The following is a 21,594-nucleotide window of genomic DNA, read 5'->3' as shown; positions in this document are numbered from 1 at the left end:
AACAGAATAATCCATTTGTACAAAAGAGATGAGGTGAAGATGCGATTCCATGGGCCCCAATGAAAGGAGAGTTTAATGTTATTTCCAATCTTTATAAAACCAGGCTTCCCAACGCAGTTTACAGCAACAGTTAAGATGAACGCATCAGCAAACAGGATATCCTTCACTGAAATGTGGCCATGTATTACCGTATTGTATAGAACAATGTAGAAAAAGGAGCACAAAATATAGCCTTTTTTGGTGCCGTTTCCACCAGCTACAATAATTTTTTGAACAGTTTAAGTAGTATTCAATCATGATATTTATATCTACATATGTGACTCTTTCAAATAAATTAAAAAGCTGTTGAGTAAACACCCCCCCCCCCCCCCCCCCACACACACACACTTTTGTTCACCTTTTAAAGCAGTGGGCTGAAAAAAGAGGCAGGGAGGGAGGAGAAAAAGGAGATGCTGGCCCCGGGGGGGGGGGGGGGGGGGGGGGAGTGGGGCACCAACTGATAGTTTACAGGGGGTGCCCCTGAAGCTAAGCTGGGATTCTTTGCAGACTATTTTCTGGTTCTTTTGAAATAAAAAAAAACTAACCTTCTCTCCACCATCACTGGTTTGGATTTAATGCATGCTGATTTTAGTAGAAGTAGATCTTGTCAGATGAATCTGATCATTTTCTTTTACTGGGTGACTAGAGAGTTGGATCTAGAGAGAGTGCTAGATGTGGCATACTTTGATTCCAGCAATGCCATTTACACAATTCCGCATAGCTAAGTCATTAAAAAAAATGAGTGCCCGCAGTGTGGACCATAAATGATTGACTGGGTCAGAAACTGGTCAAATGGGAGATGACAAAGGGTAGTGGTAAGTGTAGTTCACCCTTAGGGATAAGGTATTACCAATGGATTGGTCCTTGGTCTGGTTCTTTTCAACATTTTTGTAAGTGATATTGATAAAGGCCTGTCAGGAAAGAGCAACCTCTTTACGGATGATATCAAAATCTGCATCACTAGGGGTAATAGGCATTCAAATGTCTCCTGCCTATTCGTTAGGGGTATTCTGAAAAGCTGACTTTTGGAAGCTCCCAAGGACTGGGAGTAAAGACAAAGGCCCTAGGGAAAAATGATAAAATGTGTTTTAATCAGTTTTGTGGTTTCCTCATTTATAACATTATTAGATCTGGATAGTATCATAGATTACAGATTGGGTTTCCCATATATGTTTGAGTACCCAAGAAAAAGAAAGAAAGAACTCAAGACAGAACATGAGATTTAATGCTTAAAAATGTGAATAAAGTCAGTGTTTCTCAAAAGTCAATGACAAAAAACGTACTCGGGTTGCTTACAGCACAGATTTCCTGGCTCACATTAATTTGCAAATAGGTTGCAGCAATATACACTACAAGAAAATTCAAATTATGTCAACAGTTCCACTGTACTTTTGTTTTAGGTGAGACATTTGTATCTTACAAATGAGCTACAGAATTGCCCATTGGAACGAGTAAGTTCCATCAGAAGATCAGTCAGACTCTCCAGACATGGTATGTGGGTACAACACTTATGTTTGTGTTCTAATGCTCCTTTTAAGACTATTCTCAACGTTTTTACCATTGATGGAACTTTTTTTCTTTTATTCTGCTTTTGTTGCAGATTCTGATGTTAGACCCAATAAACTTTTGACCTGGTGTCAGAAGCAGATGGAAGGCTACAGAAATATTAATGTTACAGACCTGACATCATCTTGGAAGAGTGGGCTTGCCTTATGTGCACTTATACACAGCTTCAGACCAGACATCATGTAAGATACATGTGCATTATTTGCTACGGAGAAGATAAAATGAGTCATAAAAGTAGAGGCATGCATTACATAAGTACATAAGTACATAAGTAGTGCCATACTGGGAAAGACCAAAGGTCCATCTAGCCCAGCATCCTGTCACCGACAGTGGCCAATCCAGGTCAAGGGCACCTGGCACGCTCCCCAAACGTAAAAACATTCCAGACAAGTTATACCTAAAAATGAGGAATTTTTCCAGTCCATTTAATAGCGGTCTATGGACTTGTCCTTTAGGAATCTATCTAACCCCTTTTTAAACTCCGTCAAGCTAACCGCCCGTACCACGTTCTCCGGCAATGAATTCCAGAGTCTAATTACACGTTGGGTGAAGAAAAATTTTCTCCGATTCGTTTTAAATTTACCACACTGTAGCTTCAACTCATGCCCTCTAGTCCTAGTATTTTTGGATAGCGTGAACAGTCGCTTCACATCCACCCGATCCATTCCACTCATTATTTTATACACTTCTATCATATCTCCCCTCAGCCGTCTCTTCTCCAAGCTGAAAAGCCCTAGCCTTCTCAGCCTCTCTTCATAGGAAAGTCGTCCCATCCCCACTATCATTTTCGTCGCCCTTCGCTGTACCTTTTCCAATTCTACTATATCTTTTTTGAGATACGGAGACCAGTACTGAACACAATACTCCAGGTGCGGTCGCACCATGGAGCGATACAACGGCATTATAACATCCGCACACCTGGACTCCATACCCTTCTTAATAACACCCAACATTCTATTCGCTTTCCTAGCCGCAGCAGCACACTGAGCAGAAGGTTTCAGCGTATCATCGACGACGACACCCAGATCCCTTTCTTGATCCGTAACTCCTAACGCGGAACCTTGCAAGACGTAGCTATAATTCGGGTTCCTCTTACCCACATGCATCACTTTGCACTTGTCAACATTGAACTTCATCTGCCACTTGCACGCCAATTCTCCCAGTCTCGCAAGGTCCTCCTGTAATCGTTCACATTCCTCCTGCGACTTGACGACCCTGAATAATTTTGTGTCATCAGCGAATTTAATTACCTCACTAGTTATTCCCATCTCTAGGTCATTTATAAATACATTAAAAAGCAACGGACCCAGCACAGACCCCTGCGGGACCCCACTAACTACCCTAAGTAGTTAAGTAATGTGATTTGGCTCTTTTGGCTTATAGAAAGTTTTAAGCAGCGGTTCTTGCCATTGTTTCTTCTTTAATGTGGCCTTATTTCATGAGGACATACAGCGAAAAGAAAATTGCTTGGCGAAATTGCAGATTTTTTGCAGGGCCAGCTTTTAAGGTGTGTGACCTGCACAACTACACAAGGTGCCATGCATGAGAGTCTACTGCCATGCTGGAATCTTCTTCCTGAGTTATTCCACATCAGATGGGCACGAGAAGAAGAAAGGGAGTAAATGGGGAGGATAATGATGTTGGGCAGTGGTTTGGGGGGGGGGGGGGGACAGAAGGGAACGCTATGTAGAGAGAGAGAGAGAGAGAGAAAAGGAGGTGCTTTGCTTCAGCCACCACCACTTCTGAAGAAGGGGCACTGCTCCAGAACTGTCAATGCCAAGGGCAGGAGAATGGGACAATTAGCTTTCATACTAGTAGCTGGCTCTGGAAATTCACACTGTTTCTACTTCCTCTTTTATGTTCTAAAAGAAATCTAAAAAGTCAAATTGCCAGTGGGTTCTGTTTTGGGAAATTTAGCATTGTGTGTGTGGTCACAATGCTTTTTTTCATGGCATTGAAAAAGGACCCCTGCACATTTTTGCCAGCACCTTTCCACTATAGATAAGATGAGTCTGGGGGCACGGAAGAGTGAAAACAGCCAAAGACATGCAGGAATTTTATGATATATGATATTTGGAGTTATTATTCACTGTTTTCCAAATCTGAGCTTCAGGCAAGTTACATATTTAGGTACAAGAATTATTTCTGTGCCAAACTGGTGTGCAATGCAGTTGTACCCGAGGCAGTGGAAGGTGAAATGACTTGCTCGGTGTCCCAGTTGGGAACAACAGGATTTGAAAAGTAAATACCTGTGGTTGATTTTAGCCAAGGTCTTTGTGCATTAGGCGCAGACGCTGTGGATGTTATCTACAGTGTGAACATTCCCTCCCCCACCCCATGACTTTTTTAATTTTTTTAATTTTAAGAAACACCAAGCAGGATAGCCCTTTCAAAATGAGCTTATAGTTTCATGGTTACAACTTGCCTGCCTCATAATTGCTCCATTAATGCACATCTGTCTCTTAGAGGTAAGGTAGCTATTCATTTTTTTGTGTGTTTGTCACTTACTCTGTACAAAGTGCTTTATCTTTTAGTGTCCAATACCGTGATCATGACGTTGCTCTGATTCTGTAGGGAAGGGCAGTATATCAAGTAATAAATGGAAACTGATATATAGAAACACATTTCTACAATGGACAAAGCCCAGTTTGCCTGCTACTGACACGAATGTGTGCTTTTATTTTTTCTCAGTGACTTTGACTCTCTGAATGAGGAAGATCCTGACCGGAACAACCAGCTGGCATTTGATATTGCAGAAAGAGAATTTGGAATACCTCCAATCACTACAGGGAAAGAGATGGCGTCTGCTAGTGAGCCAGATAAGCTCAGCATGGTCATGTACCTCTCCAAGTTTTATGAGTTATTTAGAGGAACACCTCTGAGAGCAGTTGGTAAGGGAAGGTTTGTTCCTAAGTAAATCAATCAATAAATATAGCAAGCCTTTCATTGTGGCTAGCTAATACATGCTCTGAAATTAATCCTCATAGCTTCATCTCTATGAAGTTTAAGGCAGGCTTGTCTGTCTTTTGACTTTCCCAGCCTTCTTTGTTTTTTAAAGATTTTTATTGAGAAACCTGTGGAAGATGCATTGTAGATGTACATAACTGTTATTGCTTTCATCATAGTATTCTACGTCCATTGATATGACTTATACAGAAAATTGTTTCCCTGTCTTAGATTAACATAGTATCCAGCTACTCAAATGAACTTCAAAAAGGTTATCACACCTTTTGCTGTATGCCCTCCCTTCCATGTCCTCTTCCCTCAAAATCACATAGCCCAAATATCTTAGTTGTGAAACCAGTTCTATTATCCATTTATACGTTGGTGAACTTACCCCATATTTTCTCAAACATTTCCTATGTATCTATAATTTTTGCCAAGGACTTTTCATAGGATAGTAATAATAATAATAAAAATGTATTTGTATTCCACGTTTTCTTCAAAATTCAAAGTGGAGAACAAAATACATACACAACAGAATAAAAACTTGCAGAAGTAGACAAAATATAAAACAAAATCAAATCATAATTAACAGCATGTTAAATCAAAACTTCATACAATAAACTAACATGAAATCTTCATTTTTCCATTGACCCATATGCTTGAAGAAAAAGATTTTCAGTTCTTTCTTAAACTGTGTTATACTTTGCAAAGTACAAAGCTCAATTGTCAAAGTGTTCCAAAATTTAGGACCTATGATATAAAAAATAGAACATCTGTATTCTTCCAGCTAACTAGATAAGTGCTGCTGACTGGAGCCATGCTGTAGTTACCAGAGATACTATCTAGATAATGATGCTGAAGTGCAGACTCTCCCAGCTCAAGGCAGTCCCTTGGGCAGAGCAAGGGAGGTCCCTAGAGATATCCGGTCAGCAATGATATTCAGGCTCCCTAACAGCATAAACTATCCCATTCAATTAGCACAGCAAAAAGTCTGTCCTAACTACAGGTGTTCACAGGGACATAATCTGGTCCCCAACCCCACCCCATCCCTGTCATATTGTTTCCGCCCCCTCCCCATCCCCACAGTTTTCTTTCCCATACCCAACCCACATATAAAAGTTCTTGTAAATTTCAAACAAGACATAAAGGGGGAGATTCCATATATGGCACCTGGAAAATCCGCATGGAAATTTCACCTAAGCGTGTTCTATAAGATTTAAGCACAGTATATAGAATGCACAGTTGATATTCCAGTGCCTAAAACTATGCACATCCATTTCCACGAATGAAAACATGGCGGAAATTCCTGCGCATAGATTTACGCGGACTGGGCCATATTCTATAACAACGTGTAAATTTGGGAATGCCCATGAATTACCCATAGCCACACCGCTTTTAGGATGTACAGTTATGTGCGTAAATTCTAATTATTGCCAATTAGTTCTTGCTGTTGCTTGTTAAGTGCTGTTAACAACACTGATTGGTTTGTTAAGCCAATTAACTTACGTGCATTCTTATGGAATATGCCTAGGTTTAGATGTGTAACACTAGATGTGTTAAAATCCAGCAGAAAATGTGTAAAATTTAACACAAAGCGATAGGCATTACTTTGTTACATATGCAAGAAAATCATATTCTTATTAGTAATACTGTTTTCTTAAATGTCAAAGTCCTCGCAGTCCATCATTTTAAACTACGTAAAAATAATAACCAGCTGCAGAACCAGATCTCAGTTCTATTCTACATTCCTAAATTGTTCATCCTGCAACTGGAAAAGAACATTCTGATGATGTGCTGGTGGCAGGATTTCCAAGCAGAGGTGTGTGTGCAGAAGGATTTAATCTAGTCCCCATCACCAGTCAATTCTTTTCCATCCCCTCCCCAACCCTGTCATATTGCTGCTGTCCTCTCACCATCCCCACACACACCTCTAGACCTACTTTATGTGGTTAGCTATCCAGAAGGTGGGCTGAATATCATTGCCATCAGAAAGTGCCAGCAATAGCAATCACTGCTGAATCCAGATATTCAGCATGGCCACTTTCCAGATACTGGCATTGAATACCTAGAGTTATACAAGCCACTGCAGCCATAATTTTAAAAAATGCTGATTACCTCAACAGAATGTTGACCCATAACTTTTTTTCATCCCTGCTGGATCACTGACAATAGAGTTCACAAACTTGATGCAGTTGCAAGACTTTTGACAGTACAGAGTTCTATGTTTTTAAAGCTTTTTAAATTCTATGTACTAGGTAAACATGAAGAGACCAATCACATGCTAATATATGTAGCCTTTGTGTCTCCATGTTGACATTTTTTCTATGTGCCTATTTTATATCATTTCAGCTCATTTAGGATACTTTCTTGAACTGCTGCTTGTAGTGACAAGTCAATGAGATTTAGGACTTCTCCTTTTCCATCTCATTTTTCTCTCCTCTCATGTCATCCTCGATCCGCTTCAATCCGGTTTTCGCCCTCTTCACTCGACAGAAACAGCACTCTCTAAAGTCTGTAATGACCTGTTCCTTGCCAAATCCAGAGGCCACTACTCCATCCTCATCCTCCTCGATCTATCCGCCGCTATTGACACTGTCAATCATGACTTACTTCTTGCCACACTGTCCTCATTTGGGTTCCAGGGCTCTGTCCTCTCCTGGTTCTCCCTCTATCTCTCCCACCGCATCTTCAAAGTTCACTCTCATGGATCTTCCTCCACCCCCATCCCCTTATCTGTTGGTGTTCCCCAGGGATCTGTCCTTGGACCCCTTCTCTTCTCAATCTACACCTCTTCCCTGGGCTCCCTGATCTCATCTCATGGTTTCCAGTATCATCTCTATGCTGATGACACCCAACTGTATCTTTCCACACCAGACATCACCGCGGAGACCCAGGCAAAGGTATCGGCCTGCTTATCCGACATTGCTGCCTGGATGTCCAACCGCCACCTGAAACTGAACATGTCCAAGACCGAGCTTATCGTCTTTCCACCAAAACCCACTTCTCCTCTTCCTCCACTTTCTATCTCAGTTGATAACACCCTCATCCTCCCCGTCTCATCTGCCCGCAACCTCGGAGTCATCTTTGACTCCTCTCTCTCCTTCTCTGCGCATATCCAGCAGATAGCCAACACCTGACGCTTCTTCCTCTTTAACATCAGCAAAATTCGCCCTTTCCTCTCTGAACACACCACCCGAACTCTCGTCCACGCTCTCATTACCTCTCGCCTGGACTACTGCAACTTACTCCTCACAGGCCTCCCACTTAGCCATCTATCCCCCCTTCAATCTGTTCAGAACTGTGCTGCACGTCTCATATTCCGCCAGAACCGATATACTCATATCAGCCCTCTCCTCAGGTCACTTCACTGGCTTCCGATCAGATACCGCATTCAATTCAAGCTTCTCCTTCTTACCTACAAATGCACTCAGTCTGCTGCCCCTCACTATCTTTCTACCCTCATCTCCCATTACGTTCCCGCCCGTAACCTCCGTTCACAGGATAAATCCCTCCTCTCAGTACCCTTCGCCTCCACCGCCAACTCCAGGCTCCGCTCATTCTGCCTCGCCTCACCCTATGCTTGGAACAACCTTCCTGAGCCCTTACGCCAAGCCCCCTCCCTGCCCGTCTTCAAGTCTTTGCTTAAAGCCACCTCTTCAATGCTGCGTTCGGCACCTAACCCTTACCGTTCAGTGAATCCAGACTGCCCCAATTTGACTGCCCCTATCGGACCGACCATTCACTTGTCTATTAGATTGTAAGCTCTTTGAGCAGGGACTGTCTCTCTTTGTTAAATTGTACAGCGCTGCGTAACCCTAGTAGCGCTCTAGAAATGTTAAGTAGTAGTAGTAATATGTATATATATATATATATATTTGTAGAGTGATAGTTTGATAAATCTCTTTCATAAGAAGGGACTTAGTTGTACTACTGTAGATAAATTAACATTTTGACTAGTGAGTTCCTGCACACGTACGTAAAACTTTGGTCTGTGCTCTGCTTCCAGAACCTCTTGTAACTTCTTGATATGCAAAAAGACATGATCACATTACCCCGCCACTAAAGCGACATACCATATCATATTTGCTGCCAGATTCTCATCTTAACACATAAGATACTCCACAATAGTACCCCTTCTTATCTAGTCTCTAGAATCACATTTCATATCCCACCTAGAAAACACTGATTACTACAGGACAGTGGTCTAAGCATACCACTCGTTCATCTTAACCATTTAGGGGCTCTTTTACTAAGCCATGTAGGCTCCTACATGTGCCCAACATGCACCAATTTGGAACTACCACCCGGCTACCGCATGGCCCAGGCGGTAATTTCATTTTTTACACCCGTCCACTACGCACGCTGGAAAATATATTTTATTTTCCGGCGCGTGGCACCAACCGGTCAGTTTTTGGCATTGTACATGCGCTGACGATTACCACCCGGTTAACACGTGAGACCTTACCGCTAAGTGAATGGGTGGTGGTAAGGTCTCAGGCCCAAAATGGATGCATGACCATTTTCATTTTGCTGCACGTCCATTTTCGGCCCCCAAAAAGGCCTTTTTTGCAGGTGTGCTGCAAAATGGACCTGCACACGTCCAATACAGGCGTCTATTTATTTATTTATTTATTTGCTACACTTGTACCCCGCACTTTCCCACTCATAGCAGGTTCAATGCAGCTTACATAGTAATAGGAATACAAAGTATAATGCAGAGAAAACAGGCTAAGCTTAGCATAGTAATGGGGAAGTGTGGATAGGTAATATAATAAGGGAGAGGGAGTAGAGGCCACTTTTCGGCACACCTTAGTAAAAGGACCCCTTAGAGTCCACACACCAACACACTCTATGAACTAACTCTGTGAACAAAACCCACCTTTGTAAGATTTAAGGCGGCCCAAAAAACCTACGTATTCTGTCAGGCCTTCTCTGATTATTTATTTATTTATAATATTCTGTTAGCTGTACAATCCTATGGTACTTGGCAGCAAGCAGATTAACATCCATAATAAAAATACAAAACAATTCAAAAACATAAAATATAAAACAACATATCATATATAAAATGCCCCACCTCAATAAAAGCTGTCACATCAGTGTGCCTTACAGAAATAGGACAGAGAGGCTGAGCTGCGGATATGTTGTCTCAGTCTCTTAGGAGCCCTTTTACTAAGCCATGGTAGGGCTATCGTGGGTAGCGCCCACTAAATTGATACTATCGTCGAGGTAGCGCAGGCACGTTGCAGTAATTTTGAAGTTAGTGCGCATTGTTTCCCATGCTAGAAAATAATTTTCTATCACGGGGTCATTCCTGGCAGTAATTGGTAGTGCGCCCATATTAACACATGCTATCTGATTATTGCAGGAATAGCGCATGAGTCCTTACCACCACCGAGTACATAGGTGGCATTAAGGGCTCAGGTAGTAAATTGCCAGTCACTACTTTTAATATTAGTGCACGGCCATTTACCGCCCTATTACTACTACTACTTAACATTTCTAAAGCGCTACTAGGGTTACGCAGCGCTGTACAATTTTAACATGGAAGGACAGTCCCTGCTCAAGGAGCTTACAATCTAAGAGACAAATGTACAGTCAATCTGATAGGTCAGGCAGATTGGAGCAGTCTATATGTTCGAAAGGTTAGGTTCCGAAAGCAGCATTGAAGAGGTGAGCTTTAAGCAAGGATTTGAAGATGGATAGGGAGGGGGCTTGGCGTAGGGGTTCAGGAAGATTGTTCCAGGCATAGGGTGAGGCCTTTTTACCTGCCACGGTAAAAATGGCCCAGTGCGTACTAATTTAATACATTCAAAGTAGCGCAGGCCACTTTTTACTGCAGCTTAGTAAAAGGGCCCCTTAGTGTTTTATTGTTTTGCTACTTAATTATCTTTTTATCAGAAATGGCTTGCTTTTTTTTTTATTCTATAAATTATTTATGTGTAAACTGCTCTGCTATGCTTTTATGAAGTAGTGGTATATTAAATCCAGTAAACCAGAAACCATGGCTGCAAGATAGGAGGTCTCATGCCTTTCTATGTGAACAGGATCCCTAACAATCAGAGCTCCAGGTTAGAAGGGACTTCGGCACATTTGCATATGGTGGGGTGTCAGAGTCCGAGCAGGGTTGCTGCTGTTGAGGAGAATTTATGATTGTGGTAATACAAGTGACACGTGATTCTAGGCATGGTCTAGCAGGCAGCTGGTTCCTTGTGTTACCCAAATTTGAGATGACACCTGTTGGCCCTGATATCTTAACCTTTGTGAAACTAGTTGATTTAGGAGATTTAATGGCATATTTTCAAAGCACTTAGCCTTCCAAAGTTCCATAGGTTTCTATGGAACTTTGGAAGGCTAAGTGCTTTGAAAATATGCCTATAATTAGACACCCAACATATACGCTCACGTTTTTAGCGCGTGCTAAAATTGTGGACGCGCTAAATGTTAGAGATGCCGATAGGAGTACGTTTGCATCTGTGACATTTAGAGCGCCTACAATTTTAGCGTGCGCCAAAAACATGAGCGTGCCTTAGTAAAAGACCCCCTTAGTGAGTAGATGTTTTGATGTCCATATTCTTTCTATCAATGAGCCTCCTCATGTTGGCAGATCAATATGGTTTATGGGGTTTTTTTCAGCTTGATATGTGTACTGCCTTTCTTATCAATATCAAGGCAATTTACACTAAAATCAATAAAACATCGAGCCCATTTTGGACAGAAAAGAACCTGCAAAAATAGTGTATGTAAACCGCTTTGACTATATTTACAGAAAGGCAGTATATTATAAACGCACAACACAACATGCAGAATAAATTATAGAAAAACAACTTAGGTAATAACCACAAGCAGTTCCAGTCACTCATAGTCAATAACACACACAGATGAAAATCCACATTCAAAGGAAACAATGCAAAAATATGAAATAGTGTATTTCTCTTCTTGAACCCAAGATCAGCTAAAATAAAAACCCTGGTAATAAGACATTTGAGTTCTGCTTACGGTGCACTAGAATAATCTGTAACTGTATTAGTTCTAATGTCCTTTTTATCTTGATTGTCTCATATTTACACAGATCCTGCAAGCAGAGAAAATGGAGATGCTTATTCTGCAAAATCAACTCGTTTCAACAATTATATCAATTTAACAGCCCCAAGAAAGCGACTGACGAAAGTAAGGCTGAATTCTTATGCAGTAACAAATTTTTACTTGGTGCTCTGCATTTACCTCCTATAATTTGTTCCTTTCTTTCTTTGTGTAGCAAAGGATACAATGCATTAGTAATCTTATGTTTGTCCTTGACATGTAGGAATTTTCTTTGTTTCCCTTCTATTCCATTACAGAACTTTGTGTAGCTTTGCCTTTCACTACGGTTACAATGTGTTTTTAGTACACTTAAGGCTAATGGTGCAAACGGAATGATTTGCTTATATTTTGCATGGCGAAATACATGAAACCAGTAAACAGATGGGACAGGTGCCATGTGGAGACTGGGAAACATTTTGTACAAGCATTTCCTTAGCTTCATTGGAGATATCGAACTCCTACCCTGTTCTTCTCACTTTAGTTATCTCTATACTTAGCCCAGAAGAAAGGGTATTTGACTCCACTTCTGCAGTGATACAAAAAGAAAAAAAAAGATTGCCTTTCTGCAGAAATGCAAAAACAAATTGCCTTTCAGGATAATTTAGCTATTCAAAATGACCCCATTCTTGGATGAAAGGTAGGCAAATATACCTGATTAATATTCATTGTGAATATCCTGAAAATCTGACTCATTTATTGTTTGTGAGGGCTGAAGTTGTGCACTGCAAGGCTAGAATTCATATACCCCCTTACTGTCTTTTGCACACTTTAAATTCATCAGTGCATTATAGGGTTGCCTTTATTCTTTACTGGATGTTGTGATGGCAGGCAAAAATGCACAGCGAATGTTAGGAGTTCATAGGAAAGAGTAGAGAATAAAACAAAAGGATATCATAGGTCCTCTGTATCACTCCATAATGCAACCACACCTCAAGTATTATGTTTTTAATTCATGATGCTGTACCCTGAAAACAGATACAGAGGAACTAGGAAAGGTACAAAGAAGGGTGACCAAGATAACAGGGAATGGAATGACTCCCCTTTGAAGAATGTCTAAAGTGGTTAGAGCTCTTCAGCCTGCAGAAGAGCTGGCTGAGGGGAGATAAGAATACAGGCCAAGAAAATCCTGAGTGGAGTAGAATGGGCAAATGCAAATCAATTATACATTTTTTCAAAAAGTACAAAAACAAGGGATGTGCTATGAAGTTAGGAGGAAATAGCTCTGGAATTCATTGCCAGAGAATGTGATAATGTGGTAAAAGCAATTAGAAAAGCTGGGGTTAAAAATGTTTTTGACAGGTTCCAGTAGGAAAAGTCCATAAGAAGTTATTAAGGTAGACTTGGAGGAAGGCCATTGCATAGATAGGGATACAGCATCTTGCTACTTTTTGGGACTCTGTCAGGTACTTGTCACCTGGATTGATAAATGTTGGAAACAGGATACTGAGCTTGATGGTTCTTTGGACTAACCTAATATGGCAATTCTTATATTCGTATGTCAATTATATTCAAGTTCTTCAGGTTGCTTTTGTGATATTTTTAATTTACAAACCAAATGACCCACTTACTTCATAAGTTGATTTATATTTTATCTTTTCATTTTCATTAATCTTTTTTATTTTCTTATAACTTCTATCAACTTAGGTCTCAGGAGCACTGATTGACCAGGAAGTGTGATCTGGGTGGCAAGTTAGATCCCAGCACTACTACTACTACTTACTACTACTTATCATTTCTAAAGCGCTACTAGACATACGCAGCACTGTACACAATATTGGGAATCCCCCTAATGGGGCTTAGCTTCCTCTACCCCTTCCCCCTACTACTACTACTGTTACTTATCATTTCTATAGCGCTACAAGACATGCGCAGTGCTGAACACTTGAACATGAAGAGACAGTCCCTGCTCGACAGAGCTTACAATCTAATTAGGACAGACAAACAGGACAAATAAGAGATAAGGGAATAGCAAAGGTGGGAATGATAAAATACGGGTACTTAACCAAGTGAGTAAGGGTTAGGAGTTAAAAGCAGTATCAAAAAGGTGGGCCTTTAGCCTAGATTTGAAGACAGCCAGAGATTGAGTCTATTCCAGGCATATGGTGCAGCAAGATAAAAGAAACTGAGTCTGGAGTTAGTGGTGGAGGAGAAGGGTGCAGATAAGAGAGAGTTACCCAGTGAACGGAGTTCCCGGGGAGGAGTGTAGGGAGAGATAAGAGTGGAGAGGTACTGAATCCACTTAGCCTAACTTGCCCAAGCCAGTCATCCATACCCCCGTGTAGCACTCAGGCCAAAAGCTTGGCAATCCTTAACCTAGTCCGTATAACGACAAACGTTTATTTAAATGCTTTTCTTTTTCTGCTATTCATTTCCTGCCCCCTGAGACTGATGTACAGTACATTCTTCCTCTGATACAGCTTGGAATCATTTGAAACCAGTACATTTCCACAGTGTGACACCAATTAAATGTTATCTAAAAGGCTACACTGGCTTGTTTTGAGAAAAGAGACCAAGATAATCATATGGTTACCCTCCCTTGCTATGTATTTTACACTCATTCTGGTATTTATTAATTTCAGTCTCATTAGCAGAATAGTAGGGAAACAGTGGTTGGTACTCGAGCCTTTTTCTTGCAGCATTTTTTGTTCTATTCCTGGATTCACTCTGCTCTGCCTCCTCAGATAGTCTTCGTTGTTTACTTAGTGTCAGGAAGGACAAACAGCTGGGACTTCGTCAAACCATCATTCTGCAGAGTCACCAGAGAAATACAAATGCAGAAAAACAATAATCAAGTAGATAAACAGCATAATTTAAAAAAAGCAGAAGAAAAAGTCCAATAGAAAATTCAGAGGTGCCTAAAAACTCTTGAATTGCTATTCTGTCAAGCTCTGTTTTCCAATGATCTCACCAATCATTGTTTTCTTCCATCCTTACAAGGAAAAAATATTTCTCCCCTTCGGTGCTACTAATATCCACTGGTCCCAGCTCTCCTTCCTGGTAATCTGTAATGTAGCAATTCCCAGGCTAAGAATCCAAATTCCTCAAGAAGTTATGACCTGGGGAAGTCAGGGTTTTTGACCCCTTTTTTGAAATGAGAAAATAGAGAAAGGAAAAGCAGCAGATTTCACTTCAAAAATGCAGCATGTTTTTCTTGAAAGAGGTATCATCTGGTGAAGTATTTATGTAATGATTGTTCCATAGGCTTCCAACAAAGCACAGCAGAATTAAATACAATGGAACATGCAAAGAAGAATAGTAGAATTATAAAATTACTACAAACTAAACATAAAACTATTAAAAAGAGCAATAAATAAAACACAAAAACAATAACTTCATGAAAAGTAAACACTTTCAGTAAATGACTGAAATTAATGATTCTAATAATAGACCTATTAATTGACAGATTATTTCTGTGCTCTAAACCAAATGGCAGAACAATGAGGTCATTTTAGAAAGCATGCATTTGCACATGTAAATAGCAGGTTTACACATGTAAATGGCCCAATGTTTTTAATAATTTTAGAAAAGCTATTTATATGTCTGTACATGCACAGTTTTGAGGAGGGTGTGTTTCAAGTATGGTATAAGCAGGCCTTGAAAGTATGCATATATTTCCAGTCTCATAGTGGAAATTCAAGCATAGTTAAAAAAAAATCATAGAATCAAACTTATGTTTTTCTTGATCCTAGTCATTTGGAGAACTTTTTCTGAAGAAAATTCAATGAAGACTGTAGCTTCAGGATAATGTTTTCTAGCAGGCGAGGATACTTGAAAAGGATTCTTTGTAGTTTAGCCAAGCTTTGATTCATTTGTTTTCTTTTTTTGTATTGTAAATGTTGTATTTCTTGCAACTGGTAATTGGGTTGCTTCTCTGTATTGTGGGCTTGATGCAACTATGCTTATGTAGTTTTTCTATTTCTTCTTTTTTTTTTTCATTTGTTCCTGCATTTACTTAGATCCATTATCTGTATCATATCAGTGAAAACTTAATAAAAATAAATGTAGACATCAGCATTTACAAGTGGTTTGAGGCATGCATAAGTATCAACTAACTGCTTGTATGGGCCTGAAGTTTGCAGGAGTGATTGAGAGGGCAGTTGTGCTTTCCTCTTTGGTGCTTAAACCACCTTTAACATATTTTTTTTAATGTAGTTTTCTAGCTTGGCTTTTCAATCAGTTCTCCATGCATATCCTACTTTGTAAAGTTTGGTGTTTATACAGGTATCTGCCAGCAATGGGGCCTTTTTATTTTTGAACATATTTTCTCTAAAATGACTGTTCTTATTGTACATGCTGCAAACTAGGTGTGTATTTCCTGCAACATTGGTATTTTGGGAAATTTGTGTACTCCTCACTCATACACCCTTCTGCCCCCCACCTAGTTGGTCTGTGCAAAACTGGCCTTTAAATTAGGTAATAAAAAAGCAGTAATGTGAAGGTAGACTAGTAAGCCAATAAGGAAATTATAGATAATTACAGCATAAACTATTATATACTCCAGCATCAAAACAGTAGTACTGAAAATGGATCAGTCAGACAGTAGCACTGAAAATGGATCAGTCAGATAAAACCTAACCCGGTTTACTAAGCCCTGCGCTAATGCCGACACAGCTCATTCACATGGGCTGTGTTAGCATTAATGCATGGTTTAGTAAACAGGGGGGTAAGTAATTATTTCCAATATGTAGTAAAAATCTCCTGCTGATAGGTTAGTCAAAAATGACTCTAGTTAAGGAGTTCTCAACCCAATCCTCAGGACAAACCCATAGGTATAAAAGCATTGCCATACTGCAACAAACCAAAGGTCATCCAGTATCCTGCTTCTAGCAGTAGCCAATCCAGGTCACAAGCCTTCACTCAGATGTTTTAGGATATCTACAATGAATATGCATGAGATAAATTTGCATGTACTACCTACGATGTATGAAAGCCTATCTTTTGCATATGCATTGTGAAAACTTGACTGGCTATTGGGCTCATTTTCGAAAGAGAAGGACGTCCATCTTTCGACATAAATTGGAAGATGGGCATCCTTCTCCCAGGGACATCCAAATCAGTATAATTGAAACCTGATCTAGCACGTCTCCAAATGCACTCCGTCGCAAGGACAGCCAGAATTCAAGGGGGCGTGTCGGAGGAGTAGCGAAGGCGGGACTGGGGCGTGCCTAACACTTGGACGTCCTTGACCCATAATTGAAAGAAACAAGGACGTCCCTGACGAGCACTTGAACGTTTTTACCCGGACCTGTTTTTCTTACGACTAAGGCACAAAAAGGTGCCTGAAATGACCAGATGACTACCGGAGGGAATCGGGGATGACCTCCCCTTACTCCCCCAGTGGTCACCAATCCCCTACCACCCTCAAAAAACATCTTTAAAAATATTTTGTGCCAGCCTCAGATGTCATACTCAGGTCCGTGACAACGCATGCAGGTCCCAGGAGCAGTTTTAGTGGGTACTGCAATGCACTTCAGACAAGCAGACCCAGGCCCATACCCCCACTACCTGTTACATTTGTGGATGAAACAGCGAGCTCTCCAAAATCCACCAGAAACCCATTGTACCCACATCTAGGTGCCCCCCTTCACCCGTAAGGGCTGTGGTAGTGGTGTACAGTTGTGGGTAGTGGGTTTTGGGGGGGTATGGGGAGTCAGCACACAAGGTAAGGGAGCTATGTTCCTGGGATCAATTTATGGAGTTCACTGCAGTGCACCCTAGGTTGCCCGGTTGGTGTCCTGGCATGTCAGGGGGACCAGTGCACTACAAATGCTGGCTCCTCCTACGACCAAATGGCTTGCATTTGGTTGTTTCTGACATGGACGTCTTTGGTTTCGAAAATCGCCGAAAATCAGAAACGTCCATATCTAGGGAAGGCGAAATTTAAGGATTTGCACATCCCTGATGGTATTTTCAAAATAAAAGATGGATGTCCATCTTGTTTCAAAAATACGGGTTTCCCCGCACCTGGATTTGGACGTTTTGCAAGGACGTCCAAATCGCACTTTGGACGTCCCTTTCGAAAATGCCCCTCCACATGTACCCTGAGGACTGGGTTGGGAACCATTGGCCTGGTGACTAATTTCATCAACCCCAAAAATCTGAAATGCAGAAGATTTCACGGGTTATTACCAATATTTGAAATGCACTTTATTAAGGAGCCTCTAATTTATATTCCTTCTGATAAATGTTGGCCATGGAGCCAGATTGTTTGAGATCCTGTGGTCTTTCAGTGAACCAACCACCAAAACAATGAATGAGCTTTCTGAGACAGATCAGTTTCTTCACCAATGTGATCTCAAAAGTTCATGTGCTGCATCTTGTTTTGATCTAAAGAAACCTATAATGTAGATGGATTCTAGTTCTCCAGGATTGTTATGGCTTTTCAAACTTGCCAGCTATTCTCAGCAAAATCCAAAGCAAGAACATTGAGGCAGTTGATTACTTTAAGGACAATCCTGTAATCTAGGTTCCTGCATTTGCATGTCCATTGAGCACATAAATGCCTAGAATACTAGCACTTACGTGGGTATATGTGCACTTAAGTGCTAGAAGGGTGTCTGCAAATACCCTGTAACTTATATAGCGTGTATTTGCAATGGGAGCGTATGTATGGTGGAACATGAGCAGGGTTCCTACTTATGCACATGACTTACAAAATATGGTAAATTACATGTGTCTATGCCACACTTAGGTACCCACAATTATGACAGTTTTATGGCTGGTTTAAACTGCGGGCACCTAAATGTTAAGGAATGCTGATACTGGGTTACAGAAGTATTTTATTTATTTATTTATTTTAGATCATTTATACCCCGCTTTTTGCCACGTAAAGCAGGCCCAGAGCGGCTTACAATGAACTAAGGAAAACAATTACAATTGAAGGCAGAAGGAAAGGGAAGAGAAATACAATATTTAAACAAATAAGCAGCAGGCAGGGAAAATAAATCAAAAAGAAGAGAAAGTAAAGAGTAATGAGTCCAAAATCAGGTGTCAGTTGAATCAGATCTTGACTCGCCGTTAAATCAGATCTTGCGAACAGGAAGAAACAGGGCCCCCTCAGCAAGCAGCACTCTCCAGGGACGAAGCAGCTGCAGAAGAGAGGACCAGCAGCCAGCATCACCGAAGACGATCACCCCAGGCCAGCAGAAAAGCCGAGAAGGCCACATGACAAAGACTTTCCCATCGCAGCCAGGGGCCGTTCATTAACCTCTCCTATCAGGCACAGCAGTGAAGACGAAGTTAGTGCAGTGCAGGAGGCAGTCTCATGCTACGAATAGCCAAGAAGCCCATCAGTAGGAAAGAGCCCTTCAGCCGTTGGTCCGTTGGATAGGAGGCGTCACTGGTCAGGTGAAATGAAGAGTTGAAAGGCCCAGGGGACCGACAGAATCGTGGCCAAACCGCAGCTCAACCAATTCGGGATTCCGGAGGCGATCGAAGCCAGGCCTGTGTGACCAGGTTCCATTCTATAATATTCCACCATATGGCCTCAGAGTGCTTTTATGGAGGCACCCAGTTATTGACTAGTACTACTAATAATAATCATTTCTGTAGTGTTCCAAATGTACCCAGCACTGTACACATTATGGGGCCCTTTTACTATGCCACAGCAAAAAGTGGCCTGCGGCAGTGTGAGCTCATCTTAGGCGTATGCCAGACCAGTTTTTACCTTGTCCTGGAAAAAGAGCCTTTTTTTAAGGGGTCGGAAAATGAACGTGTGGCAAAATAAAAACCAACGGGCATCGATTTTTGGCCTGAGACCTTACCACTAAGTCAATGGGTGGTGGTAAGGTCTCACGCGCTACCTGGACGGTAGGCATGCAGCACACTCCCACTGCTGTTTACCACTAGGTAAGCTCCATGTGGTAGAAAATAGAAAATATTTTCTGCTGTGTATTTTCGACACACGCCAAATTCAGAATTACTTCCTGGGGCACGTGGTAGCAAGGTGGTAATGCCAATTTGGCATGCGCTGGATGTCTGTAGGCTCTTATGCACCTTTGTAAAATATCCCCTATATGCAGGTATTTTCTCTGTCCCTAGAGGTCTCACAATCTAAGTTTTTATACTTGGGGCAATGAAGGATTAAGTGACTTGCCAAAGTCACAAGGAGCTGCAGTGGGAATTGAACTCAGGTTGCCAGGATCAAAGCCCGCTGCACTAACCATTAGGCTGCTCCTCCACTCCAGTTGCCCCCTTTGTGGTTTAAATTCATATATTAAAGATTTGTCTTTTGTAAATTTACCAGACATTGTTCTGTGTGTAATGGTTGAGTATATGGGTGGGAACTTTGTAAAAATTTTCTCAAGGAAATAGAAAATGTGCAAACTCCAAGGTCAGAAGAGCAACAATATAATGAAACTGTATATCATTCACAACTTTTGCCTAAAAAGAGATACATAAAATGTTAATCTTTACTGGGTCTGGTGCTTTTTAACACATTTATTCAAGATGATCTGGAATGGGAACAATGTATATGGTCATCAAATTTGCAGAACATACAAAATTATCCAAAGTTGTTAAATCTCATGTGGATTGTGAGAAGTAAGTGTGACCTTGCAACACTGGGAGACTGGACATCCAAATTACAGATGAAATTCAATGTGGACAAATAAAAAGTGATGCACATAGGGAAGAATAACCCAAATTGCACCACTCATAAAAAGGATCAAGGATTCACTATGAACAGTATATGCTGGCATTTACTTAGTGTGTGGTGATGGCAGCCAACAGTGACATAAGAATAACCATACTGGATCAGGCCAATGGTCCATCTAAACCAGTATCTTGCTCCCAACAGTGACCAATTCAGGTCTCAAGTACCCGACAGAAACTCAAATATTAGCAACATTCCCCACTACCAATCCCAGGGCAAGCAGTGGCTTCCCCATGTCTGTCTCTATAACAGACTATGGACTTTTCCTCCAGGAACTTGTCCAAACCTTTTTTAAACCCAGGTATGCTAATCACTGTTACCACATCCTCCAGCAACAAGTTCCAGAGTTTAACTATTCTTTGAGTGAAAAAATATTTCTTCCTATTTGTTTTAAAAGTATTTCCATGTAACTTCATTGAGGGTCCCCTGGGCTTTGTACTTTTTGAGAAAGTGAAAAATTGATTCACTTTTACCCATTCTACACCACTCAGGATTTTGTAGACCTCAATCATGAAGATAGGCAGAGCATGGAAAGGGCATGGAATAGCAGCCTCTTTGGCATGAATGTGGGGATGCCGGTTTGTGGCAGTGCACTTCTTACCTTTACGTTGGAAAGCTGTGGTTGTTGGCCAGAGTGAGCTGTGGTTGTATGGTCTTATTTTTGAAATATTTCTCGAGTCCAATTCATTGGACCCCTGACGCAGGCGTGTCTACGCTGAAACACAGCCCGTTATCAGGTTTATTAATAAAGGATTTTTGATTGTCCCATACTTGACGGCCCTTGGTGCTTTTCTTCTAGGTTCTGTACTAGAATAGACTCTGTGTGCCCTTTCCATGCTTTGCCCACATATATGTACCATTGCATTTTTTTTTTTTTTTTTAATTTGTACCCCGTGCTTTCCCACTCATGGCAGGCTCAATGCGGCTTAGGTACTTTATTTGTACCTGGGGCAATGGAGGGTTATGTGACTTGCCCACTATATCATATATGCACACCTTTACAGAATAGCTGCTAGTGTGCTTTATACTTGTAAGTCTACCTTTCTCTGCTCTTAAGTCACAGGGTTGTGTACCCATGAGTGCCTAGTTATAGAATTGTAGAATTGCCCTAATTCTCAAAACCCTTTGCAAACTGACTGCTTGATAAGGATGTTAAAAGACAGTTGGCGTACTAATCTGCTCATTTCTTTCCTGGGTTAGGTTGAAAGAAGATTTGAAGAAAATGAAGTGAACAAGAGAAGGCGGAAGGGTGCCCATAATTTTGAAGAGGTTGGTACTGTAATGGGCAATGCTGATGGGGTGGTCAT

At 41.1% G+C, this 21,594-nt stretch overlaps 1 protein-coding gene across 1 annotated transcript in view; it reads left to right on the top strand.

The window, feature by feature from the left end:
- MICAL2 (microtubule associated monooxygenase, calponin and LIM domain containing 2) overlaps positions 1-21,594 on the top strand; it is a 357,507-nt gene that overhangs the window by 138,877 nt on the left and 197,036 nt on the right. Inside the window, 5 exon segments of the mRNA XM_030200975.1 lie at positions 1,440-1,530; positions 1,640-1,787; positions 4,297-4,496; positions 11,624-11,721; positions 21,488-21,556. Of these exon segments, the coding sequence (XP_030056835.1) occupies positions 1,440-1,530; positions 1,640-1,787; positions 4,297-4,496; positions 11,624-11,721; positions 21,488-21,556 (606 nt within the window).

The sequence above is a fragment of the Microcaecilia unicolor genome, chromosome 4, assembly GCF_901765095.1.
Source record: "Microcaecilia unicolor chromosome 4, aMicUni1.1, whole genome shotgun sequence".
NCBI classification, from domain to species: Eukaryota; Metazoa; Chordata; class Amphibia; order Gymnophiona; family Siphonopidae; genus Microcaecilia; species Microcaecilia unicolor.
Note: the sequence above shows the minus strand (reverse complement) of the source record. Positions and strands in the feature narration are given on the sequence as shown.